Source organism: Sitodiplosis mosellana, unplaced genomic scaffold, assembly GCF_009176505.1.
Source record: "Sitodiplosis mosellana isolate CC-2019 unplaced genomic scaffold, AAFC_SMos_1.0 Smas_scaffold_1, whole genome shotgun sequence".
Classification (NCBI taxonomy): Eukaryota; Metazoa; Arthropoda; class Insecta; order Diptera; family Cecidomyiidae; genus Sitodiplosis; species Sitodiplosis mosellana.
The window spans coordinates 8662331-8684120 of record NW_022595244.1 but is presented as its reverse complement, the minus strand read 5'-3'; the positions used below and the strand labels follow the sequence as shown (position 1 = coordinate 8684120).

The following is a 21790-nucleotide window of genomic DNA, read 5'->3' as shown; positions in this document are numbered from 1 at the left end:
CAAGGATACTCTGGACAAGGATACTCTGGACAAGGATACTCTGGACAGGCCAGCGGATACTCAACTGTTTCACAAGTGACCCACCATGGCGGCTACCATCATTAAATCTAACGATTGCTTTCTTCTTACGGTTTTATGAATATTCTATTGTGTACACAGACTTCTTTGTATATACATTACAATGCACACTTTCATCTAGAAAACACTTAAATAAAATAAATTTTTAGAGAAAACAGTTACATTTCATGTGTTTATTCTTCTTCATTCTTTTCATCCGAGTAAAATACGTTTGATATTCATTCATTCATTCAAAAAGGTAATAAACATTTTATTTACAAATTATCTTACTTTCATCAGCTAAGCATAAAAAATATAATACGAAAAAAATGAGAATAATACTGTTGCGATTTATTTTGCAATCATTCATAGTCTTGGTGTTCATGAGCTTGAGCGTGAGTGTGAGCTATCTAATAATGATTGTAATGAGATGCTGGTGTCACATATTTCACAGCCGAATGATGAGGTTCGTATTCGTATGCTGGCTTCACAAATTTGGTGACTTTTTCAATTGGTTTAAAGAATTTTGGATGCTCAGGTGGTGCATAGTATTGTGGGACTGGGTATTGTGGTGCGGTGAATTGTTTAACTATGGGTGCAACAATTTTCTGATGCACTGGCGTTACGTATTTTGGTGGAGCGGCGACAATTGCTTCGGGCTGAGGTGTAAAATACTTCACTGGTACAACATGCTTAACCAATTCGGGTTCGTACACCTTCTTTATGATCTTAACATCGGTTGGCTCACGGCGGACAACAGCGTTGAAGCCATTGTGTTCATCGGCCGAATATTCGACGATTCGCTTGAAACTGTGAAAAGAATTGAATTTTTTTTTTCATCAATGGAAAAAAGCTAAAAGAATTGACAGGACAGTTCGAAAGTGGTTTTTTTTAGATGACCTTGAGTATTTTTGATTTAATTATTTCATTTTGAGTTATTATTGAGTCTTTCAAAAAAAAAGCGCATTGAATTAAATTGAATATTTGAAAAATTAGTATTTACCCATCTGGATCTAAAACTTCATAGCGACCATGTACGGTATTACCGTCTCTCTTCTCTGTATGGCTCTTAACATCGCCTGTATTTGGATCATGAACATCGTAACCAAATTCATACTGAGCTGGTTCGTCGTATTCAACGTGTTTGACATAATGCGGACTCTCAACATGTTTCACGTAGTGTGGATTTTCGACGTATTTCACATGGTGTGGTTCAGACTGAATGTATTTAACTGGAGCAGCTGGAATTTGCTTGTAAACTGGAGCCAAGGGAGCTGGTTGAAAATATTTAACTGGTTTCACATGTGCTGGTTCGATGTATTTCACGTGTGCAGGATGTGCATGAGGTTCATGAGGGTAATAATCCACAGTGACAGCATTGGATAGCGAGAGCACTGATAGCAGTGCGACAAATGGTATCTAAAACAAAGGAAATGCACAATTATTTAATGAATCACTTTCATTGAACTGAATTAATTTTCAAAGAAATATATTGAATTTCATTTTTTTTCTAATTTCAGCACTCACTCTGCACTTCATTGTATCCCAAATAAAATATATATATATATGGTAAAGTTCTCGATTTATTTGGTTGACTTGAACGTTGTTAGCTGATGAACGAAACGAATGTAACTGATACCACAAATCCCATGCACCGTCATATTTATACTGTTGGTCTAATTTTTGCGTACCGTTTGACTTCAATGTGTCTTACTTGCGCTGCTGTGGTTCCACCAATGTCCCACCACCAAAAATAGATTGCGATCAAGATTGAAATTTGGGTCCTTTTGTTCCAACGCTGAAATTCATGTAATTGAAAAAAAGACACTGAACGACAACAACGGTTAAGCAATCGGGCGAGAATAAGCGAAAAATTAAAATAGCATGTGGACTAATTTAGCAGCGCTATTAGCGGTTTGCATTCATCGACATATCGTTTAGCTTAACATCAAAGTCATTTGGCTTTCATTTGCGGTTTAAGCGTGAGCCACCTCATACGCTTGCGATATGTACACACACGTATGTCCAAGTACCATTTTATCTATTTGTATATTTGCATGAGTCAGATAATAATGATTTATAAGTTCAAAATGCGAATACAAATAACGGTGGCTTGCATGGCCCCACTAACAACGCACATATTCACCATCGTTCCATTCATAAAGTTTGGCATTTGGCATTCAACCTTTTTTCCGCTTTGGTAATGAACTTTCCTGTCTACGTTTGTCCAAATAATAAATAGCCCATTTAACTCTGGACCGGAGGCGCGTACGCGCACTCGCGCCAACATTCAATTTAAGCCTCTAAACTGTTTCAATAGATTATACTCGGAATTGGAAGCATTGCGCTTGTTTTTTTTTTCATTTTCCGTTGGCCACATTGTTCTTCATGTGTGTGCTTGTGCTGTTTTTTCCTTCTCTCCTATGAACTGAAACAAATGCCGTCCTAGACACTCAATTGTCGAAACCTACGCGAAGCATAAATCACAAAAGAAATTTTTGTCAGCCATCGCGATATGCAGACATAGAGCGATTGTAGTTTTTTTTATCGGTATGAATGTACCTACCTTCAGCCGCTGCTTTGCTTATTCACCTTATTTATTCGTGTGTATGTTTCTGCGTTTTTCGGTTGTCCGATTAATCTCACAAAAGAAATTAGAAGCAGAGAAATAATAGCAACTTTTAATTGACACAACCCAAAGTAAATATGGTTTTGTTCAACATTTAACCTAGTTATGGATGCCCGTTGGCAAAATGTTACCTTTGCAAAAAGTGATTTTGTCGGTGTCTCTCGATTTATAAAAGCCAATACCGATCAAATGATTTTTCCAAAGCAAATAGTGCATTTAGTTAATTGGTTTTCAACGCAATTTGGAACAACAGTAGAAAGAAACAGTCGAGGGAGAGAGAAAAACTAAAACATTTCTGATAAGTTTTCCATTGTTTTATTTCAATTCGAATCGCAATTTGCTGAACATTCAATGCTCAATGTTGAATATATGCGTGAATGCGTTTTACAAAATCTAAATCGATTTCTTTCAATCATTTTTTTGTTTGTTGTCCATTTTATTGAATAGTCTATGTTTCTTATCGCCAATGCGAAAAAAATCAACATTTAACTTGGTCAATGCCTTCTAACGCAATTCAGATTTGTTTCTTTTGATTGTAAATTCTTACAAATAACAATGATATAACTGAAGGTTTACAATTTTTCTTTGAACAAATGTCTATTGGTTTCAATTCAATCTAAAAATTTAATTCTCTGATTCCAATCAGTGAGAGAATTTTCATCAAAACAGATTTATTTCTCCTCTTTGCTTTCTTACAACAAATTCTACTTCGAAAATGTTTGCATTTTCTTTCTGTCGACAATTATATTTTCAAAATATAAATAATTATTTAGTTCAGACAACTGAATGTTCGATTGCGATCCAGAGTGAATCGATTTCTTCTGGTTAGCTCAGATGATCATGTCTCTTCCTATGTAAAAACTTGATAAACTACCACTTTTGTGGTATGAAAAAGAAAATTCATTGAAAAATAACAATTGTCGCCTGTTCTGATTTTCATTTCGAAAATGGTTGGCCATTGTTATTTTCGTGTGATATTCGTAGCCATTCAAACGTATTTATAGCTTGCATCGGTATAAAATGTTTGTGTCTGTGTCAACATCGATGGGAACTTACATTTACAATGATGAATTAAGGCTAATGCAGTTTGCTTTTGTGGCGTAGTCACCGACACTTTTCTTCAAGCTGCTCACCTTTTGCGCATCCATGAAAATGTAGAGCTTCGGCGACTTACGATACCAGCGAGTGCGATCGCGAACGAGTGTGTTGTACAATTTCGGTGTGAATGCTTTGATTGGAACGTCCAATTTCAACCCAAGTATTTGCGGTGAACACGACACAATGTTTTCGATGTGTTTATGAAGAAATTGTCCCTTTCCCTGGAAATGAACCAGTTGAACGTTGGGCAGATTTGCCACCAAATCGATAAACGTATCCCAACCAAAGCGATATTGTGACGATTGCATCTTGATGATTTTTAACGTGGTGAGGCTTTTCATGGCATATTTCCAGGCTGTGTTTTGTTCTTCATCGATGGGATTCGAGCGATCATGAAATTCGATGTGTAGCTGCTGAAGATACCACAAATGTGGCAGTGCCGTTGGAACGCGATAGTCATGCCATGAACATTTTAGTTGTAGCACATTCAAAGGGTTCCCAGGCAACTGCGCAAATGTGATGAATTTCTCCATTGACACCGATGCAGCGTCGAACGACAAATCTCCAAGACATGGAAAAGCCGTGCTGATATGGACGAATGCTTCCTCTCGAAACTGTAGCCCATAGACGTGCAAGTTGTCCCAACCGAAAAACTCCAACGACGGAATTCCCTTTTGCACAAATTCAAGCCAGAATTTCGATTCAGTGAGATAGCAATCATCAATTGTTAGCTGTTGCAGTTTGATGGCATTCAATGCGGTCAGGAATTTGCCATTTGATCCGATTCGATTTAGCGTCAATGACTTCAGTCCAGTGCAACTGGTCAGCAATGTTTCGAGGCAATGGTCAAAGTTGGCCGAACGACGACTGGCGTGAATTATTGTCAACGATTCGATTGCCTTGAAGCATTCGGGGACTTGTGTGCGGAATTCCGATGATTTGATATCGTTCATATCAAAGGAAATGGACAGTTTCTTGAGTTTTCCGTCCGAACAACGTTTACCAATCAGTCGAATGATCTCCTCGATCTCACTCAATTTGTCATCTTTCCATTGAATGTCACTTTGCTTCACCACCAGCTCCCGTACATGTTCACCGAAATGCTTGAACGCATGTCGAATCGAGTAGTGATTTCGGATTTTTGAGATGTTGAGCACTCGTGATGGCATGATTTTTTCAGCAATGATTTGCTCGATGCGTGTGTCTTCATCGGACATTTGCAACAGGTCATACAAATCCAAGTGATCTGCGATAAAGATGTTAAAAATAACAATTATCCGGTGTTGTTTCCTGCAAAAATGCCTTAAACTCACCAAAAATCTTTACCAACACCTCCTCATCCAACAAATCGAAGAACATTTTCGGTTTTTCTGTAGTTTCATTTGGTTTAGGTTCAGCTTCACTTAGTTCATTTAACGGTTCGGTGTCAGCTTGGCTTACACTGGCTGTGTCGTTTTGTTTCTCATGAATTACATCATCTGTAACGGTATTATTTGCCACAGCAACACTTTCGATGTCATTTACTGCAACAGACGCATTTTCCGGCTTTCTTGCAGCTAACGGCCGACCTTGATCTTCGTTTCCAACTGGTAACAGAACTTGAGATAATCGCTAAAAATGTCAAGCAAAAAATATTGAGGTTAGAAATCGGTTTGAATGATTTTTGTGCAATGCAAAATTGTTGACAACTGTATATCTTTTACTTACGCGTCGTTTGGCTGGCGGGACTTCATTTGGATCGATATTTTCCTTGTCATCCAGCTGTTGAAATGAACAAAATGTATAAATTTAAGCGTGGCTTTCAATAAATTCACAGAGAAAGCACTTTTCCAGTACTCACATGTGGTCGGTACGCTGCACGGCTGGTGTCCACTATATTCTGTGCAAAGCTTTGCCACTCATTGCTAAACTGTGGAAAAATATAGAAAATAACAATTCAATTGGTGACAAATCGTGCTAAATGACTCTCAGAATGTGATCGATTCAATTGTTGCGTGGTTCAAATCAATTAGAATTGGAATATTTCACTTACGCCTCGAAACCAGAAACTGCTTGGTTGACTCTTTTCGGAATCAGATCTATTATCCATGATAGCAATGGTTTTTCACCTTAAAAACCGCAGACGATCGATTGCCAAGTGCTTAAATGTTATTTGTCTCGCTATTTGTTTTAGATTCAAATGATACTTTTAACTTTTTCACGTGTGTCAAATCGCTGAATGTTTAATAATATGTAAAACTTTTGATTTTTCGATGCAAAATCACATGCGCTATGTTATAGTGTGTTGCTACGAATGGTGCGGATACTTTGAGCGACACAAAATACCATACAAACTGGTGCATACCAAAATTTACGGTAAACCGCCATGTTCTATTCTCAGTTGTGTTCATCAAAGTGTTTGACATTGAAGAGCGACAGAGAAGAGAAGCGCACGGCATTTTTGCTTCTGCTTGGTGTGTTCATACAAACATACACTTTCATGCAACCGAAGAACTCAAGTATGCTAACGCCATCTTTTGGTCAGTTGTATACTTACCTTGATTATAGCTCCACCCAATGAAGAAAAAGATTCGCCAATTCAATTCGTTTCAATTTTAATCATTTCTAATGGAGACGCTCAATTCTCATTCGTCTTGATTTTGAAAGAAAGTGGAAAAATATTTCTATCCATTTCAAGAGATAGAAAAACTCGCTTTTATGTTAGGCAAAATGAAATTATTTTTATTTGGACATTATCAATTCAAGTAGGCCTGGATGGGCTTGTAATTTCATGCATCATTTTTGTTATCATAAATACACTCATTTTATACAATTAAAATTTAAAAAAAAAACACCCGATCGGTCATCATGAGAAAGCCATTTGTAAAAAAAAACCACATTTATCTCTTCGTATTGAATCAGTTGAATGCTATACAATTCCGTTGCGATCAACGCTTCCTCAACTGTTTTGTTGGTTTTTGTTCCGTTCTTCAGCCGAAATGAAATCGATGGCCGCCGAGTTGATGCAGTAGCGTTTCTTCGTTGGCTTGGGTCCATCATCAAAAACGTGGCCCATGTGTGCACCACATTTGGCACATTTCACTTCAGTTCGTATGCGGTCTGGGTTTTTAAGAAGTAATAATAAATTGGTGCCTGATTGGTTTGTCGATATATTTTTTGTTTTGGAATTTTTGGTTATGAATTGATTTTAAATGAATGTTAGTCGTCAGTCGAATGTACGAGTTGTATGCCAACATGAATGATGTTAGTGCAAATTAACGAGAAGGATGTATATAAGTTGATGTTAGTTATAGGTGATGTGTGAATTTGTAATAAAATATATAAAATGAAATAAAAAAAAAATGAAGTAGTGGAGACGATGCAATTGTTGATGAAAGAATAAAAGAAAATGAACCAATATAAAGTGATCGAAGAGAAGAAGAAGAAAAAAATGAAATATTGATGATGATGATGTAAGAAAGAAAACACAAAGCCGAATTGCAAAAGAAGAAGAGTAAGAAAATAAAAAAGTAAATAAAGAGCCCAATACGAGGGAGATAATGAGGGAGAATTGCACATAAAATAATTCGATCCAGTTTTGGTTTGGCATTCGCGTCGAATCGCCCAATAACGTATGATAACGATGTGAAAAGAGATTAGCGCGTGGAGGAGTACCAGAGAACCGAACATCGATGACGGTGCAGACATTGAATTGCATGCACATTTTATTTTGCCAATGTAACAATTTTCCGATTTGATGTTGTGATGGTTTTGAATTGGATTTTAATTTTTCGTTTAGCAAAGCATTCAAATTTTGTCAATGTTTTTTGTTTCGGTTTGTTTTTTGAAGAGTTTAGAATGAGAGAAAAAAAGAGAGAAAAGAAAGATATTTCAATTAGATTACCTTCACCTTGCTAATCACCTGGTTGGCTTACAATTCTAGATTGAGTTTTTTTTTCTAAATTTCTAAATTTTCTATTCACAATTGTTGTTTTCTAAGATTATTTGTTTAATTCAAACGAAGAAAAAACAAATTAAGATCTGGCTTTGGTTAGAATCGCTAAAATTGATTGTTAATTCAAGAGACACGGAGAAAAAAAACATCGTAGTTGGAATTTTTAGTAGAGTAAAAAAAATGTTGGAGCTTAATGAGCCAAACCATTGAAAGCCTCGTTTAATTGAACAATTTGATGGATGTATTTTCATTTGCAAAAGCAATCGGATCAGTGATGCGATATTGGCGCTATAAAATGCATTTAGGGAGGAGAATTAAGCGAAGAACATCGATTAAATTATGCTCTACTTTCGTTAAAATACTCGAAACAATTGTTGCAGTGCACCATTTGCTCTGACGATATACACTGGTGAACCGTTTTGTTTCCATCGTTCATTATTAGCACATTTGCTTATAAAGCGAATAGTTAAAGAGAAGAAGAAAAAAATCGTATTTGGTTTTATTTCACTTTTCCTTAGAAATGTAATTGGACTAGAACTGAATGAAAGCATTCACGTAGACGAGAAAAGAAATGATCGCTTTGGTTTCGTTGAGTGCAGTGAGTTGCGTAGAAAGAGGGAAAACAATATGCGATATGTGATTTGCATATAAATTGTGTATGAATGAATGCGTTGTACAAATCGCTCGCAATTATCATATGAATGTCCGAGAATGAAAACGCAACTTCTATTCACAACACATATAAGTGAAACAAAAATAAAAAAATTTATTGAAATGAAACAACACAATCGAATTTTTTCAAAGTGTAACAACAAAAAAGATTTTTTTAAAGTGTAACATCGGTATGTTGTGTATCACTTATATGTGTTGTGAATAGAAGTTGCGTTTTCATTCTCGGACATTCATATAGAAATTCCCATAAATGGCTTTAGTTTCATTTCGATGGCATTGAGACAGAAACAAGACACACACACATCGACTGCAATGCCCAATTTGGCAAAAATTAAATCAGGAAATGTTTGAAACAAAAAAATGACCCATTGTCATTTGGCAATTGTCGAAAAAAAAATTGAAACAAAACTAAGCAAATCAATCAAATACGCACGCACACCAAAAAATTAAGCAGAGAAAAAAGCCGCAGTTCCGTGTCGTTCAAGGGCAAAAAGCAAAAGAAACATTTTAGCATTTGTACACAAAACGCAATAAATAATAGTAATAAATCGAAATGGTGTTAATATATATCAAATCAAAACGAAAGCAAAACAACAAAACGCAATCGATCGAATGTGAAATGAATGCGCATATGACATCGATTGTACGTACGATTCTATATATGGATCAATTTGTCATGTTGAAAGTTGTTCATTCCAAAATGTCGATCAATTTCGGATTGATTTTCATACAAACGCGCGCAGACCCATATGCGAATTCATGTTCACAGTAAATAGGTATAATTGAATTAATTGACAAAACAAAAAATGACAGACAACCACAAAATGAATGCGACAACCGAATATGATACGCGCGATATAATAAATGAACACATCATTTTGTGTTTTGCCAATTGCAATAAGATATTTACACGGGATAGAATGGTGTTCTATTCATCTCTAAAAAGTGTCATTCAATTTTGATTAGTGGTTTTATACCTGAAATGCTGCTATCTTTGTGTAATGTGACTTTTCCTTGTTCCAGAACATCGTTGAACGCTGGCCAGCCGCAGCCCGAATCGTATCTATTCATTGCGCGAAAAGCGCGAAAAATGATAAGAAAAAAAAAAGTTCTATATAAAATTTGCTTTTTTATGTGCGCGATTGGCGCGCAACTGATAAGAGATAAGAGATAGATGTCTTCAGCAATGTTATAGAAGACTTCGAGTACTACAACTAGTTACTTTGTATCGGAAGTGAATAGATCTTCGTGACACACGATGCACTGATAGACGCCTTTGTCGTAGCATTTATTGTATTTGCCGGTGAATGGACGCTCCGTGGCCGATTCCTGTGTCACCTGATATTGGATCGGAGTTAGACGTTGTCTAAGTGATTGTTTCGTTTCCATTTTGTATGTGCTGAACGATCGACGGACACACTGGCTATGTTTGAGGTAAATCGGTTCAATATATATGACGGATGAGGTAACGGCTGCAATGACGAAACACAAAATAAATCCAATCAATCAAGATATTTTCTTTCAAAATCTATTAATCAAAAAATGTATGATGGCCATAAAATGAAATAATGTATGTACTTTGCTTGAATGATACTCTTATCAGACGTGCAGCTTGGCGAGCTCGAAGAATGGATAGAAAAAAAATATGCACGTGTTATTCGGTCGACGAATGAAATAAAACTAAAATACAATTCGATCCGAAGCCGGAACATGCGCAATATAAACAGAAAATGGAATGAAGGCGCGTGAATAGAACGAATTAAGTGGTTACTCGCGAAGAGAGCGACAGACGAGTGTGTGTGTGCGTGTGTGTATGTGATCTCAAAAACAGGCGATAACTTGAGTGAAGTAAATATTTACTCAGCATATAGATAGCACAGAGATCGTTACGCCATTTCCATTTCGACGTGATTCGTAACATCCGTCATCGAAATATTAAAAAAAGAAGATGAAACATCACGATGAAATGTAATGATGTGATATTGCGTTACCGCCACAAATGCAAACGCCGATCGCCAAATATATAAATATGATTCATGATTATCGCGAATTGCGCGATTGAAGATTGGGCTACGCCCTCATCATGAAATATCGCCGTGACTTTATATGAACACTGAAAAGATATTTTGCTTGCTCTATGATTGTTTTGCATAGACTTTTTTCTCAGCGCGAATCGAAATCAGCGCGCTCGTTCATTATCTGCACTTTTTGTTCTAAATTCAATGGACTGTGAAGCTTCATTCGAACTATGCAATTGGATTATTAATGATTTTTTTCCCGACTTTAGTGAAGCGATGTGGTTTTGATATGCACAATGATTGCGCACCGCAAAAGAGTGAGATTTATTGAATCGAGCATTGCTGTACCGAGTAGTTGCCGTAGCTAGTTTACGTGCTTTTTATGTACATGCAAAGAATGCGACACTTTCACACGTTCACAATGCTCATTTCGAGTCGTGCTCAACGTGTTGAGACAAATGTGCGATTTTGATGTCGATTAAAAACCACGGAATGAATGAAGCAATTTGTAATTCCTTCCTTTCGTAATTCACTCATGGCTCAAATGACCTACTTTTCGTCGTATACACACGCACACAAACACACCTCCACCGAATTGTAATCCAATTGAATTCGATACGCATTTCGTCTGGCTATAACTAAAAACTAACTAGCTATACTTCACCTGACCATTAGACTAACCTTCAATCACTCTTCTGCTATGACTTAATCGATTGCTGAGCTGCCGATATGTGTTGTAATTGCGACTATTTACGTTTTGCACCACAGCACTGCTGAACTTCCAAAATCCAATTGACACCTTCACTGAATTCATTCGTCGTTCGACTCTTGCTCAGAAAATTCTGTGGAACGGAAAAGAAATACCGTGTGAATAACAAACGAATAGAAAGAGAGAAGAGCCCACACTGGTCAACACACAATTCACACTCTCTTTCTCTTTTCTGTTAAGCTCAGCACAGTCGAGAGACAGCCAACTTATGTATCATTGAACTTGTATGTTGTGGGTGAAGTTTTGTGTTTTGACACTTTGCTATTGAAAAATCCAATTAGAACCGAGGAAACCTTTATGTGTGTGTGTTTGTGTTATAAACACATATAACGTGTCTAGGGTTACAAAATCTTAGCTGAATACACACATCTTCACACTTCCAATCAAAGAAAACATTTTTTTTATTGTCAAATCAAAAAATTGCTTCCTCTGCGATTAGAAAACTATTCATGTGATATGAGTTACCGTGTCAGTATACTTTTCATCAAAACTCTCGAGTAAACAGCAACAATACGAAAACTATTTTTAGACTTTGACTGACTAACAAAACGAAAATACTACACCGTGAGAGCGACGAGTGTGGTGTAAAAATGTAACATCGACGTTCGGTCAACTAGAATCTGAGGTTTTATTTTGTTTGACACTTGTAATTTCTCATCATCATTCCGTCCTCTCTCTCTATCTCCGCATGCACATACGGTTGTCTCGCTCTCACACAACCGAGACATACACAGCGACGGAGAACCTCACATTTGAGCGCCAAATTTCGTTCAATGATGAAATTCGAAATGTCGAAATTCAAGTCATTGGTTTCGATTGCATACGGAAACAGACACAAATTTATGTTAAGAAAAAAATTTCTATGTGATTTTTTTTTTTATTTTCCATGATATTTCCATTTTTTTCATTAAAAATCAACGATTGGTTCATTGAATCAACGAGAACTACATTTCATTTTATCGATTTAACAAGTGGAAAAAAGTGGCTGCGTACATGTCAAACGAAACGAATTTCGCAATACGTATCCATTGAACTGAAACGCAAAGCATTCCGTCGCACTTAGACACATGCACGTTGTTTCATCGTTGCTCCGTACCTCAACACGAAAATTATGCCGCCATAGCTATTTCAACAAAGCTGTGTGATAGATGTTTGTAAGTCACTTGAATTCGGTTTTGATTTGAGAAAAAAGAAAAGAAAAGAAAAGAATTTAACCAATTGCTTCGAAAAATAGCAAATAATCAAACGGAAACAGTTTACTTAGATTGATAATTTGTCGTGTGAACAGTGCAAACCCGACGACGATTTAAATATTAAGTGTAGAATTCTCATAATAAAAAAAAACGCGATAGAGAGAAGCGACACTAGAAGAAAATCCAAAAACGAAAAAAGATGTTACGAACAAAGAAGGACGTCGACAAACATGTGCGTACAACGCTATCGAAATTACGCGAGGACGAAGTAAGTAAATGCATTTTATCGAGTGTAGTTTGTGAAAAGAAAAAAACTTTTGAAAAATTGATTGGATGTTGCGTGCGATGGTCATTCGTTGAAGTTCCGATGCATTGCTAGTAAAAGTATTGAGCTGTTGGAGGGAAACGTCAATTGACAATTGTGTTGCAATACCAACACGACCTTCGATGCAAAATTCAACAACACAATACAAAAAAATCATTGAAAACTAAAACAAATGGAACGATCCCATCCAAATAGAGTCGAGAATTTTCGGCATTGTCGACGACAGAGAAAAAAAAAACACATTGTGAAATTCGTTTGTGTGAATTGGTTTGATGACAGAATCGAGATTTGTTTGACAAAATGGACGTGCGATATGGATGTGCCGTTAACCGGTATACACAATCTATCGACGCGTTGTTTGCCATTTGTTTGTTATTTCAATCGCGTTTATTTATACCAATTTTTGTTGAAAAATGAAAATGTTCAAATATCGAAAAGTTTTCATTCTATGTATGTATTTCTGTTCAAAACAACAATTGATTGGATTTTTTTGTTTATTTTCTCTGTCAATTTTGCGCAGAAAAATCTTCGCGGCTATCGAATTGCTGGTCTGTATTACAACATTGGCGAATATAATTCTGCATTGGAATACATTCAGCGGTACATACAAGCCAACGATAAAAATGCAGCGGCATACAAAGTTCTAGGTCAGTGTTATGAAAAGTTAAAGCGGCCGGACAAGCAGCTACTCGCCTATCAGCGCTCATTGGAATTGGACAAAAAGCAAACGGATCTATTGGTCGAAGTATGTAAGTTATTGCAAAACAATGAATTGTCAGATGTCACACCGGCCAAAGCACGATACTGGTACGAATTGGCTGAATCGCGTAACATTCATGATTCGGCCGTGTTGAATTTAAAACTGAAATTCATGAATGGCGGTGACCAGTCTGGCGTTCAAGACATCATTCTCAAGGAAATCGTTCGACGGCCGCTCGACATTGGACTGCGTATTCGATTGGTGTACCACTTTTTGGATCAGAATCGAGTGGAAGATGCCTTCAAATACGTGTCCGACATTGAAATGAAACCGAACAGTAAGTTCCGAAACTCAAATGATTGGTATTCAACGCTGTCACTCGTGCTCGACAAGTACAAAGAGAAAAACTCAGCCACGATCAACAAAAATTGGCCATACTGGTTGCTATTGATAGCGACGATCGAGCGTCAATTGTTCCTCAAATTGGTCCGTTCACCGAAAGACGCCAACGCCATCGACCATAATTTACTTGAGGCAACCAATTTGCTCTTTGAACTCGACCAAAATCTGAATAAAGTGGCCACTGTGTGCTCGTTCCCCGACTCCGAACGCGATTTGGCTTCCGAGTTTTTGTCGCATTTCCGTGGCCAACTTAGCTTGCACGCCGCCTCACTGTTGTTCAAACGCGAAGCTGAACAATTGCAACGAGGAAATTGGCACGAAACAACCAAAAGCACATTGCCACTGCTCTTGTTGGCCGTCAACTTCGGTTCAATTGATGGCAATCAATTATGGTTGAGAAACGCATCTGAAGCAACAAAACAATTAGTGGATTTGTGGCAAGCTCAGAGTAGTTTCCGCGTTTCACAAGCAGCACGCACACTTCAATCGTGCATTTCGACCGGTTCGCACAGTGACAATGCGGTTTTGGCCAATCTGCGAAAGATTTGCACCGACAAATACAGCGTTTGGTCGAATCAAGACGATGTACTGAACGAAATTCGATCAACGGTTGCCGATTCAGATTGGCGCAAGAAATTGTATCGCAACCTTTTCTTCAGCAAGGAACAACAGAGTGCGATATCGGGATCGTATCTCATCAAAAGTCGTGCATTCGAAGTACCCGTTTTCGAATGGCCGGACGTCAACAATTTGACTGCCATCGAAGTCAAATCACAGGAGGCCGATCCATCGAATTTGGCACATTTGGTTTATCTCGCGCTCGGAAATGACCTGCGAAACAGTTCGAAACAATCACAAATCACCATCGATCCAGAATTCAAATGTGGTCTATTCCAAAATTTGAATTTCTCAACCGCCAATTTGATGAATTGCAACGCGGAAACACTCAGTCAACTCGATATCGACACATTTTTGTACGCCAGCACCCTGCAAACCAAACGAAACATCAGCATGGACAACACAATGCTTCCGAACAGCACACCGGTTCCGGAATCAAACAAGCCCAAAATATTGCCGTATGCCAACATGGCCAGCATCTTGACTACCGATGAACAAAGCGAATGGTGGACGGCTGCGTATAAGGTACTGTAATTGATTTTATTGCGACTTTTCAATCCAACCTTTTTGTACATAAAGTCATTTATCAATCATTTTTTGTGCACTTTCACAGATCTATCAAAACATCGCCGGCGACGAATTGGCCGAATCGCGTGCAACCTTGCAGTATGGAATCGAAGCAGTTCGTGGTGTTGGTACGCCAAAAATGGACCTGATCATTCTGCTGAAATTGGGTCAGATTTTCAGTAAAAAGGCACAAAAAACATCGAAAACGGTCGAGCGTGGATTTTTGGAAGATCGAAGTGAAGCCTTGTTCAAGTTTTCGTTGTACATGCTTCGCATGCAAACCAGCTCTCGATCCTCATCCGAGCCATTCCGTCGTCTGTTCAAATATGCGGCGGGAAATAACTTCTTCGAAATTGAGCACGAAGTGAATGCTTTGGCCGAGGAGGCGATCACATTTTTGGCCAGTCGTTACTTCAACAAAAACGCATTCGAAGAGTGCATTGAAGATTTTGCGGGAATAAAATTGCCGTTCGCTACATATTTCCAGGCAGAATCATACCGAAAACTGACTGAAATATCCGACACACCAAAGAAGAATAAGCGTGCGTTCTTGGATAAAGCGAGAGATTATCTGAAGCAAACACTCGATTTGCTGGATGGGCCAAATGTCGACAAAAATCATCCGTTAAAATCAATCGTCGATGAAGACATCAAGCGATTGCACAACGAAACCCGTAAACTCGAAACCAATCAGAGCATGAGCGATAGTTTTGTGAGTGCAAATGGACGTAGTGACTTGGAGGAATCGGTGGCCCATCTCAGATATGATCGCGAAGCGGAAACAGCAACACCGGTGCCACAAAGTGGCTATGACAACATCGAACGAATGATCCGTCAAATGATGGAATCGTTGAACATTTTGAAAGAGGATGTAGCCGAAGTACGGAACCGAGTGCAAAACATCGAAGAGCAACTCAACAAAGAAGATGGCGACGATATTGATTTGGACGACTACTACTTGGATGAGGAGCTACACAATCAAAATCATAACCTAAACAACACATCGATGCTGGCGAATGTAAGTAGAAATCAAACGTTCAATCAACAAACACCGAAATCATCACAGGTCCCGAAGAGTAATCTTCAGTTGAACGCAAGAAGCACACCAACGTCGGCGGCATTCTCGCATCAAAACCACCAAATAGGTTTGAACAATTCGTTCAACATGAATCCACTGATGAACAACATGTACGGTCAAATGCAGGGCATGAATCCATACCATGCGGCTCTTGCAAATGCGGCCAATCAGAACTACAACCAATTGCCGCAGCTCGGAGCCAATTACCAACAGGCACCAATTATACCGTATGGAAATGATGTGTACAATTTGCAGCAACAAATGTTGGCACAGCTGGCCAATGATGCGCGCAATCCGAATCTAATGAGTTTGTTGCAACAACAGCAACACACTCAAACGCCACCATCACAACCACAGTTGGTTCAACCATCGTATGCCATTACAAATCCATTGGCGTCGGGCATGTCATCAGTTGTGCAACCAGCAGTTCAACCAAGCCCATTGAACACACAACCATCGTTCGATCAAAGTGCGGCATCCATAACGCAAACACCGCCACAGAGACAATGGAATACGTCATTCAAGAATACACCCGTCGAAAAGGCTCCACCGGTTAATGTGGTGATCACAAGCTCAGATCCAGTGCCACAGAACATCTCATCGATCACAACACAGGCGACGCCGAATTTCAGTGTGACAATTCCACCGCAACACATCAAAAATAATACGGCCGTGCCAGCATTTGGTGCAGCATTTGCAAACCCAACCATCACGGCAGCTTTGCAAGACAAAAAGATTACCCAATCACCTACGAATATCAACGCGAAGACGATTACATCAACAGCCACAGTGCCAACGAGTCAAGAACAGAAATCAATCTTTGGAAATCTCTCGAAACCAGCCTCATCCACGCCATTCTCGTCACCCGGTACAACGCTAACGCCAGATACAAAGAAAACCGAAACACCAAAATCAGACGCAACCAAACCAAGCCCATTCGCATCATTTTCATTCGGTGTGCAATCAACAGTTGCATCCTCAACTGGAAATCAAACGAAACCGTTGTTTTCGTTCAGCAACATCGGCCAGTCATTGAACAAATCGGAAACATCATCATTGGCCAATGCTGCAACGCCAGAGACTCCACAAAATCAAATCGACGCAAACACCTCATCACATTCGGCAAAGGATGAAGAGGCAGACAACTATGAGCCAACCGCACACTTCGATCCAGTTATACCGTTGCCCGATTTGATTGAAGTGAAAACCGGCGAAGAAAATGAAATCACATTGTTTGAACATCGCGCCAAATTGCTTCGTTACGTGAAAGAAACGAAAGAGTGGAAAGAACGCGGAATCGGCAAGATGAAGGTGATGGTCAACAAAGAGGATCCGAACAAAGTGCGTTTGTTGATGCGCCGTGAACAAGTATTGAAAATTTGCTGCAATCAACTCTTAGCGAAAGATACAAAGTTCAATAAGATGCCAAACGCTGAAACGGCATTGACATGGTTCGGACAGGATTATTCGGAGAATGAGTTGCAAGTGGAAATGTTGGCAATTCGATTCAAAACGGCTGAACTCTGCAAACAATTCCACGATGCAATTCTATCGGCGCAGAGCCACATGACCGATGAAAAATCACAGTCAGCTAAATTGACATCGTCCAAAGATGACAAACCATCGAATAAACCAGCTGAAACCAAAGGATTTGGCGATCAATTCAAGCCGAAAGCTGGTTCATGGTCGTGTGAAATGTGCTATGTCAATAACAAGGCCACTGACACAAAGTGTCTATCGTGTGGTTCACCCAAAGACAAGAATGCACCACAGGACGATGCAAAAGCAGAGGCGCCGAAATCCACATTCAGCTTTGGCAATTTATCGGCCGCTGTGAAGAGTACACCACAAGACAGCGCAAAAACCGAACCACCCAAGTCAACATTCGCTTTTGGAAATCTTACTACAAAACCAGCGACGGCGGCTCCAGCACAAAATACAAACACCAAAACAGATGCATCGAAACCAACAGGAAAAGGATTCGGCGACCAATTCAAACCGAAGCCAGGCTCATGGTCGTGCAAAGCATGCTACACATCAAACACAGGCGATGCCATCTACTGTGCATGCTGTGAAGAACCAAAAGATGACACCGTTCCAAAGAAAGAGAAGCCAAACATTTTCGGTTCATCAAACGGTAAGCAAACATATGACTTTCTTCTCCATTTACAACAAATTCGTTCTTTGAAACAGTATATACTGTCGATTGCGTACATTTTTTCTTGAAATCCTTTTCATAAAATCGCCTCTTGTTTTAGCCGGTGCAACAAAGTTCAGTTTTGGCAATTTGGCTGCTGCTCAGAACACACCTGCTGCAACACCTGCGTCAACAGCAGCTTCAACGGTTGCCCCAAGCACCGCCACCAATACATTCGGTTCGTCATCGTTTAGTTTCTCATTTGGATCGCAGAACGCACCAGCTGCATGTGCTTCTGTTGTTCCAGCATTCAAGCCAGCCGAAGCAAGCGTTCCAAAATTGGATTCCAAGGAATTCAATTTTGTGTTCAAGGGCAAGAGCCCGGGAAAGCAACAGCCCGTTGAGCACAACGATGGCGTTGAAGACGTGTCCGATGATGAAAATGTTGAAGAAGAGGAAAGCACCGCTTACTTTGCACCAGTCATCCCATTGCCTGACAAAATTGAAGTTAAAACCGGCGAAGAGGACGAAAACGTGCTCTACTCACATCGCGCCAAATTGTACCGTTTCCGTAGCTCAGAATGGCGTGAACGTGGTCTTGGCTATGTGAAAATTTTGCAACACGAACAGACTGGCCAATTGCGGTAAGTGTGTCGAGAATTGAATTGAGTCAATGGCGTATTTCAAATCTGTCGTTAGATGGAATAAAACCCAACTAATATTTTTTTTAACTTTTTACTTTTTTTCATCCAGTGTTGTGATGCGACGCGAGCAAATTCACAAGATCTGCTTAAATCACAAACTTACACCCGATATCGAATACAAGCCCAAAGATTCAAAATCATGGCAATTCATTGCCAATGATTTCAGCGAGGGAACATATGAATTGGACAATTTCTGCTTGCGTTTCAAAACGGAAGAGATAGCCCAAGAATTCAGAAATGCAATTGATGATGCGTTAGCTGGAATTGCGGCAAATGTTGTGAATGACAACGCCAACGACCAGGCAGACGCTGCGTCGAATGTAACGGCTGAGGAGAGTAAAATAACCACCGATCTCAAATTACCGACCAATTTCTTTGAGTACAAGTCAAAGACAGACTGCACTGGTTGCCGCGGCTGTTCTTCAGACGATTTCGTGTTCTCTGAAGTGAAAGACACGAATTTCGGTCAAGTCGATGACAATCCGTTACCATTGGATCCACCACCGAAAGTGGACACCACACACAACGATTTGTCGAAGGACAGCAAGAACACATTCTCATTCGCATCATTCGGAAATGAAAGCAAAGGAAATGGCTTCGGTTTTGCACCAACATCAACCGCAAATACTACACAACCAACGGGCATGTTCTTTGGCAGCAACAGCTTCAAGTCGCCATTCACAACGAACACTGAGAAGAAAGATGCAACAAGTACACCGCCAACCGCTTTTGGACAGTCGAATTTGTTCGGCGGAAACCTAACAAAAACTCCATCAGCCGAAACAGTCAAATCATCACCATCATTCTCGTTCAATAGTTCGGCCGTTTTTGGAGGAAACAGTATGTCAATTTTTCAGTTTTCTTTATCTTAAAAAATGCTAACTTTTGTTCATTTTATCTTTTTCCTTCTCTGAAGCTGAGGAAAAGTCACCATTCTCATTCGCTACGGCAACCAGCAAACCTCAAGGTGAGTTAAAATAGAAATTTCTAGTCGAGTATATGCGGCGAATAGATTTGTTTTGTTCACTTTGACTTTGATACCAAATTTGCTTCTAAATGGATTAAAATGAAAATTTATGTAAATATCAACAAAACATTCACAGAAAAACCAGCTGAATCGAAACCATTATTCGGAACTGCAGCCACATTCGGTGCGACTAATGTCACGAAAACCCCATCGACAAACATATTTGGAGGAAATACGAATGGAAACAGTGATAACAAGGCAAAAGAAACACCCACCACTGGATTCTCATTCAAATTGCCATCGTCAACGACCCTAACACCGGTCACAGGAATTGATTCGTCGGCCAGTACACAACCACCGCCAAATTCAACATCGACCCCAGTCAGCGAATTGCCCAAATCCGTCGAACAAAAATCGGCCGGAACGATGTTCAGTAGCGCCGGTGGCCTCAGTTTTGCCGATCTTGCCAAGAAAACCGATACAAGCGAACCGTTTGCAACAGCAAACACTGTCAGCTTCTCAGATCTGGCACAAAACTCAGCCAATGGTTCACCGGCCTTCAGCAAAGCACCATCAACGACTGGTGGATTCTTTGGTTTATCACACAAAGATACGTTCAGCAATTTGATGTCACCGCAGAATGGCAGTGGCAATCAAACAGCAGCATCCAACGATGATGACGGTGAACATCACGCCGAAGATGCCAACTACGATCCACATTATGAACCAATCATTGCATTGCCCGATGAAATTCAAGTCAGCACCGGCGAAGAAAATGAAGAAAAACTGTTTGGCGAACGAGCCAAACTCTACCGGTTCGATTCAGACAACAGAGAGGTAAACATTCATTGAAATTCATTATCTTGAATTGAGAGAAAATCAATTTTTCCCGCATAAGATATCATTAAACTAAACCATGTTTTGTCCGTTTTCTAGTGGAAAGAACGAGGTGTCGGTGAATTCAAAGTGTTGCATCATCCAGGCAACGGTAGATATCGTTTGCTGTTGCGCCGTGAACAAATTCACAAGCTGGTTTTGAATATGGCATTGACTGCTGATCTACAAATCAATCCGATGAGACAGAACGATAAGGCATTCATTTGGGTGGGCCAAAACTTTGCCGAGGAACAGGAAAACGGTGAACTCGAAAGTCTCTCAGTTCGATTCAAAAATGCTGATTTGGCGAAGAAATTCATCGATACCGTACAAAGCTGTGTGGACAAACTGAATGGTCGTAATTGAAAGCACATAAGGCCAACCAAAACAATCGCTTTCGTTTAAATTTCAATCTTAATTTTTTTTTACTCTTTTCAACCATACACAAAACAAAATCTGTGAGAAGCGCTTGTTGAATTTTGATAACCAATAATGACGCTAAAAAAACCTGTTTACATTTGCAAAATCGGAACGAAATAAAAAATAAATTTTATTTGTAATTAAGAAATAGTTCAATAGGATTAGATAGCGTAAGAGTTCCTTTCAAAACGATTACCATTTAAGAAGAAGTAAAAAGAAGAAGAAGAAGAAAAAAACCGAAAACAATGGAAAATAAAAGAAACCTGATGGCTTAGATTTTCTGGCATAAAAAGAAATAAAATTCACGATAATTCATCAAAATGTTACAAATTTCTAAAAATAAATTGTGTTTTCAATGCATCAGCAGCGTGTGAGCGTGTTATATGGAATTTTCCAAAGAAATCCCATGTGTGTGCGTCCCTCATTTTTTGTCTCTTTCTCTCTCTCTCTCTCTAGTTCGCTCAATGATCAAGCGTAACTCAAGGTGTACGTGATTGCGGCGAAATGGTCAGAATACAGCGTTGTGCGCTAATTGACGGGATTGCGGCGAAGAAAGTCATTCGGTTGTTGTTGTTAGTTCCGTTTCTTGTCTTTCACGTTCTTTGCTTCTATATTCAGTTGGGTCG

General features: G+C 39.2%; 5 protein-coding genes across 9 annotated transcripts in view; 2 read left to right on the top strand and 3 right to left on the bottom strand.

The window, feature by feature from the left end:
* Window positions 1–239, top strand: part of LOC129573738 (pupal cuticle protein Edg-84A-like) — a 1164-nt gene extending 925 nt beyond the window's left edge. Inside the window, exon 3 of the mRNA XM_055454677.1 lies at window positions 13–239. Within this exon, the coding sequence (XP_055310652.1) occupies window positions 13–105 (93 nt within the window). The 3' untranslated portion in view covers window positions 106–239. The remainder of the gene's footprint in view (window positions 1–12) is intronic.
* A 100-nt stretch (window positions 240–339) lies between these two features.
* Window positions 340–1664, bottom strand: LOC129573732 (pupal cuticle protein Edg-84A-like). Its single transcript, XM_055454662.1, has 3 exons — window positions 1585–1664; window positions 1061–1476; window positions 340–867 (listed from the first exon to the last, which is right to left on the bottom strand). The coding sequence occupies exons 1-3, from the start codon at window positions 1594–1596 to the stop codon at window positions 468–470; spliced, it is 828 nt and encodes a 275-aa protein (XP_055310637.1). The 5' UTR covers window positions 1597–1664; the 3' UTR covers window positions 340–467.
* A 1314-nt stretch (window positions 1665–2978) lies between these two features.
* Window positions 2979–6254, bottom strand: LOC129573690 (uncharacterized). Its single transcript, XM_055454605.1, has 5 exons — window positions 5817–6254; window positions 5625–5693; window positions 5492–5545; window positions 5098–5395; window positions 2979–5030 (listed from the first exon to the last, which is right to left on the bottom strand). The coding sequence occupies exons 1-5, from the start codon at window positions 5871–5873 to the stop codon at window positions 3745–3747; spliced, it is 1764 nt and encodes a 587-aa protein (XP_055310580.1). The 5' UTR covers window positions 5874–6254; the 3' UTR covers window positions 2979–3744.
* Window positions 6255–6477: 223 nt separating this feature from the next.
* Window positions 6478–11833, bottom strand: LOC129573701 (methionine-R-sulfoxide reductase B1). Of its 5 annotated transcripts, none has more exons than XM_055454616.1 (5): window positions 11643–11833; window positions 11090–11250; window positions 9613–9862; window positions 9368–9453; window positions 6478–6916 (listed from the first exon to the last, which is right to left on the bottom strand). In XM_055454616.1, the coding sequence occupies exons 2-5, from the start codon at window positions 11220–11222 to the stop codon at window positions 6723–6725; spliced, it is 663 nt and encodes a 220-aa protein (XP_055310591.1). In that variant the 5' UTR covers window positions 11223–11250; window positions 11643–11833; the 3' UTR covers window positions 6478–6722. The 5 variants fall into 5 exon arrangements, with proteins under 5 accessions (XP_055310591.1, XP_055310615.1, XP_055310607.1 ...); XM_055454640.1 differs by having other exon boundaries at window positions 6478–6883; window positions 11643–11811; XM_055454632.1 differs by having other exon boundaries at window positions 11656–11795.
* Window positions 11834–11970: 137 nt separating this feature from the next.
* LOC129573652 (E3 SUMO-protein ligase RanBP2-like) lies at window positions 11971–21508 on the top strand. Its single transcript, XM_055454479.1, has 8 exons — window positions 11971–12638; window positions 13216–14940; window positions 15029–18197; window positions 18319–18841; window positions 18951–19741; window positions 19818–19868; window positions 20005–20705; window positions 20805–21508. Exons 1-8 carry the CDS (start codon window positions 12570–12572, stop codon window positions 21108–21110), a joined length of 7335 nt encoding a protein of 2444 aa, XP_055310454.1. The 5' UTR covers window positions 11971–12569; the 3' UTR covers window positions 21111–21508.
* The last annotated feature ends 282 nt before the right edge of the window (window positions 21509–21790 follow it).

Coding starts and splice junctions, on each gene's coding strand:
- LOC129573732 (XM_055454662.1), bottom strand. Junction 868..1,060: donor GAAGTTTTAGATCCAGATGG/GTAAATACTAAT, acceptor TTCTTTTCACAG/TTTCAAGCGAATCGTCGAAT.
- LOC129573690 (XM_055454605.1), bottom strand. CDS start 5,873: ATGGATAATAGATCTGATTCCGAAAAGAGTCAACCAAGCAGTTTCTGG. Junction 5,396..5,491: donor TCCCGCCAGCCAAACGACGC/GTAAGTAAAAGA, acceptor TGACATTTTTAG/CGATTATCTCAAGTTCTGTT. Junction 5,031..5,097: donor GGTGTTGGTAAAGATTTTTG/GTGAGTTTAAGG, acceptor TCTTTATCGCAG/ATCACTTGGATTTGTATGAC.
- LOC129573701 (XM_055454616.1), bottom strand. CDS start 11,222: ATGAATTCAGTGAAGGTGTCAATTGGATTTTGGAAGTTCAGCAGTGCT. Junction 9,863..11,089: donor TAGCAGAAGAGTGATTGAAG/GTTAGTCTAATG, acceptor TCGTCATTGCAG/CCGTTACCTCATCCGTCATA. Junction 9,454..9,612: donor CTATTCACTTCCGATACAAA/GTAACTAGTTGT, acceptor CGCAATGAATAG/ATACGATTCGGGCTGCGGCT.
- LOC129573652 (XM_055454479.1), top strand. CDS start 12,570: ATGTTACGAACAAAGAAGGACGTCGACAAACATGTGCGTACAACGCTA. Junction 14,941..15,028: donor GGTGGACGGCTGCGTATAAG/GTACTGTAATTG, acceptor GCACTTTCACAG/ATCTATCAAAACATCGCCGG. Junction 19,742..19,817: donor GGCCGTTTTTGGAGGAAACA/GTATGTCAATTT, acceptor CCTTCTCTGAAG/CTGAGGAAAAGTCACCATTC.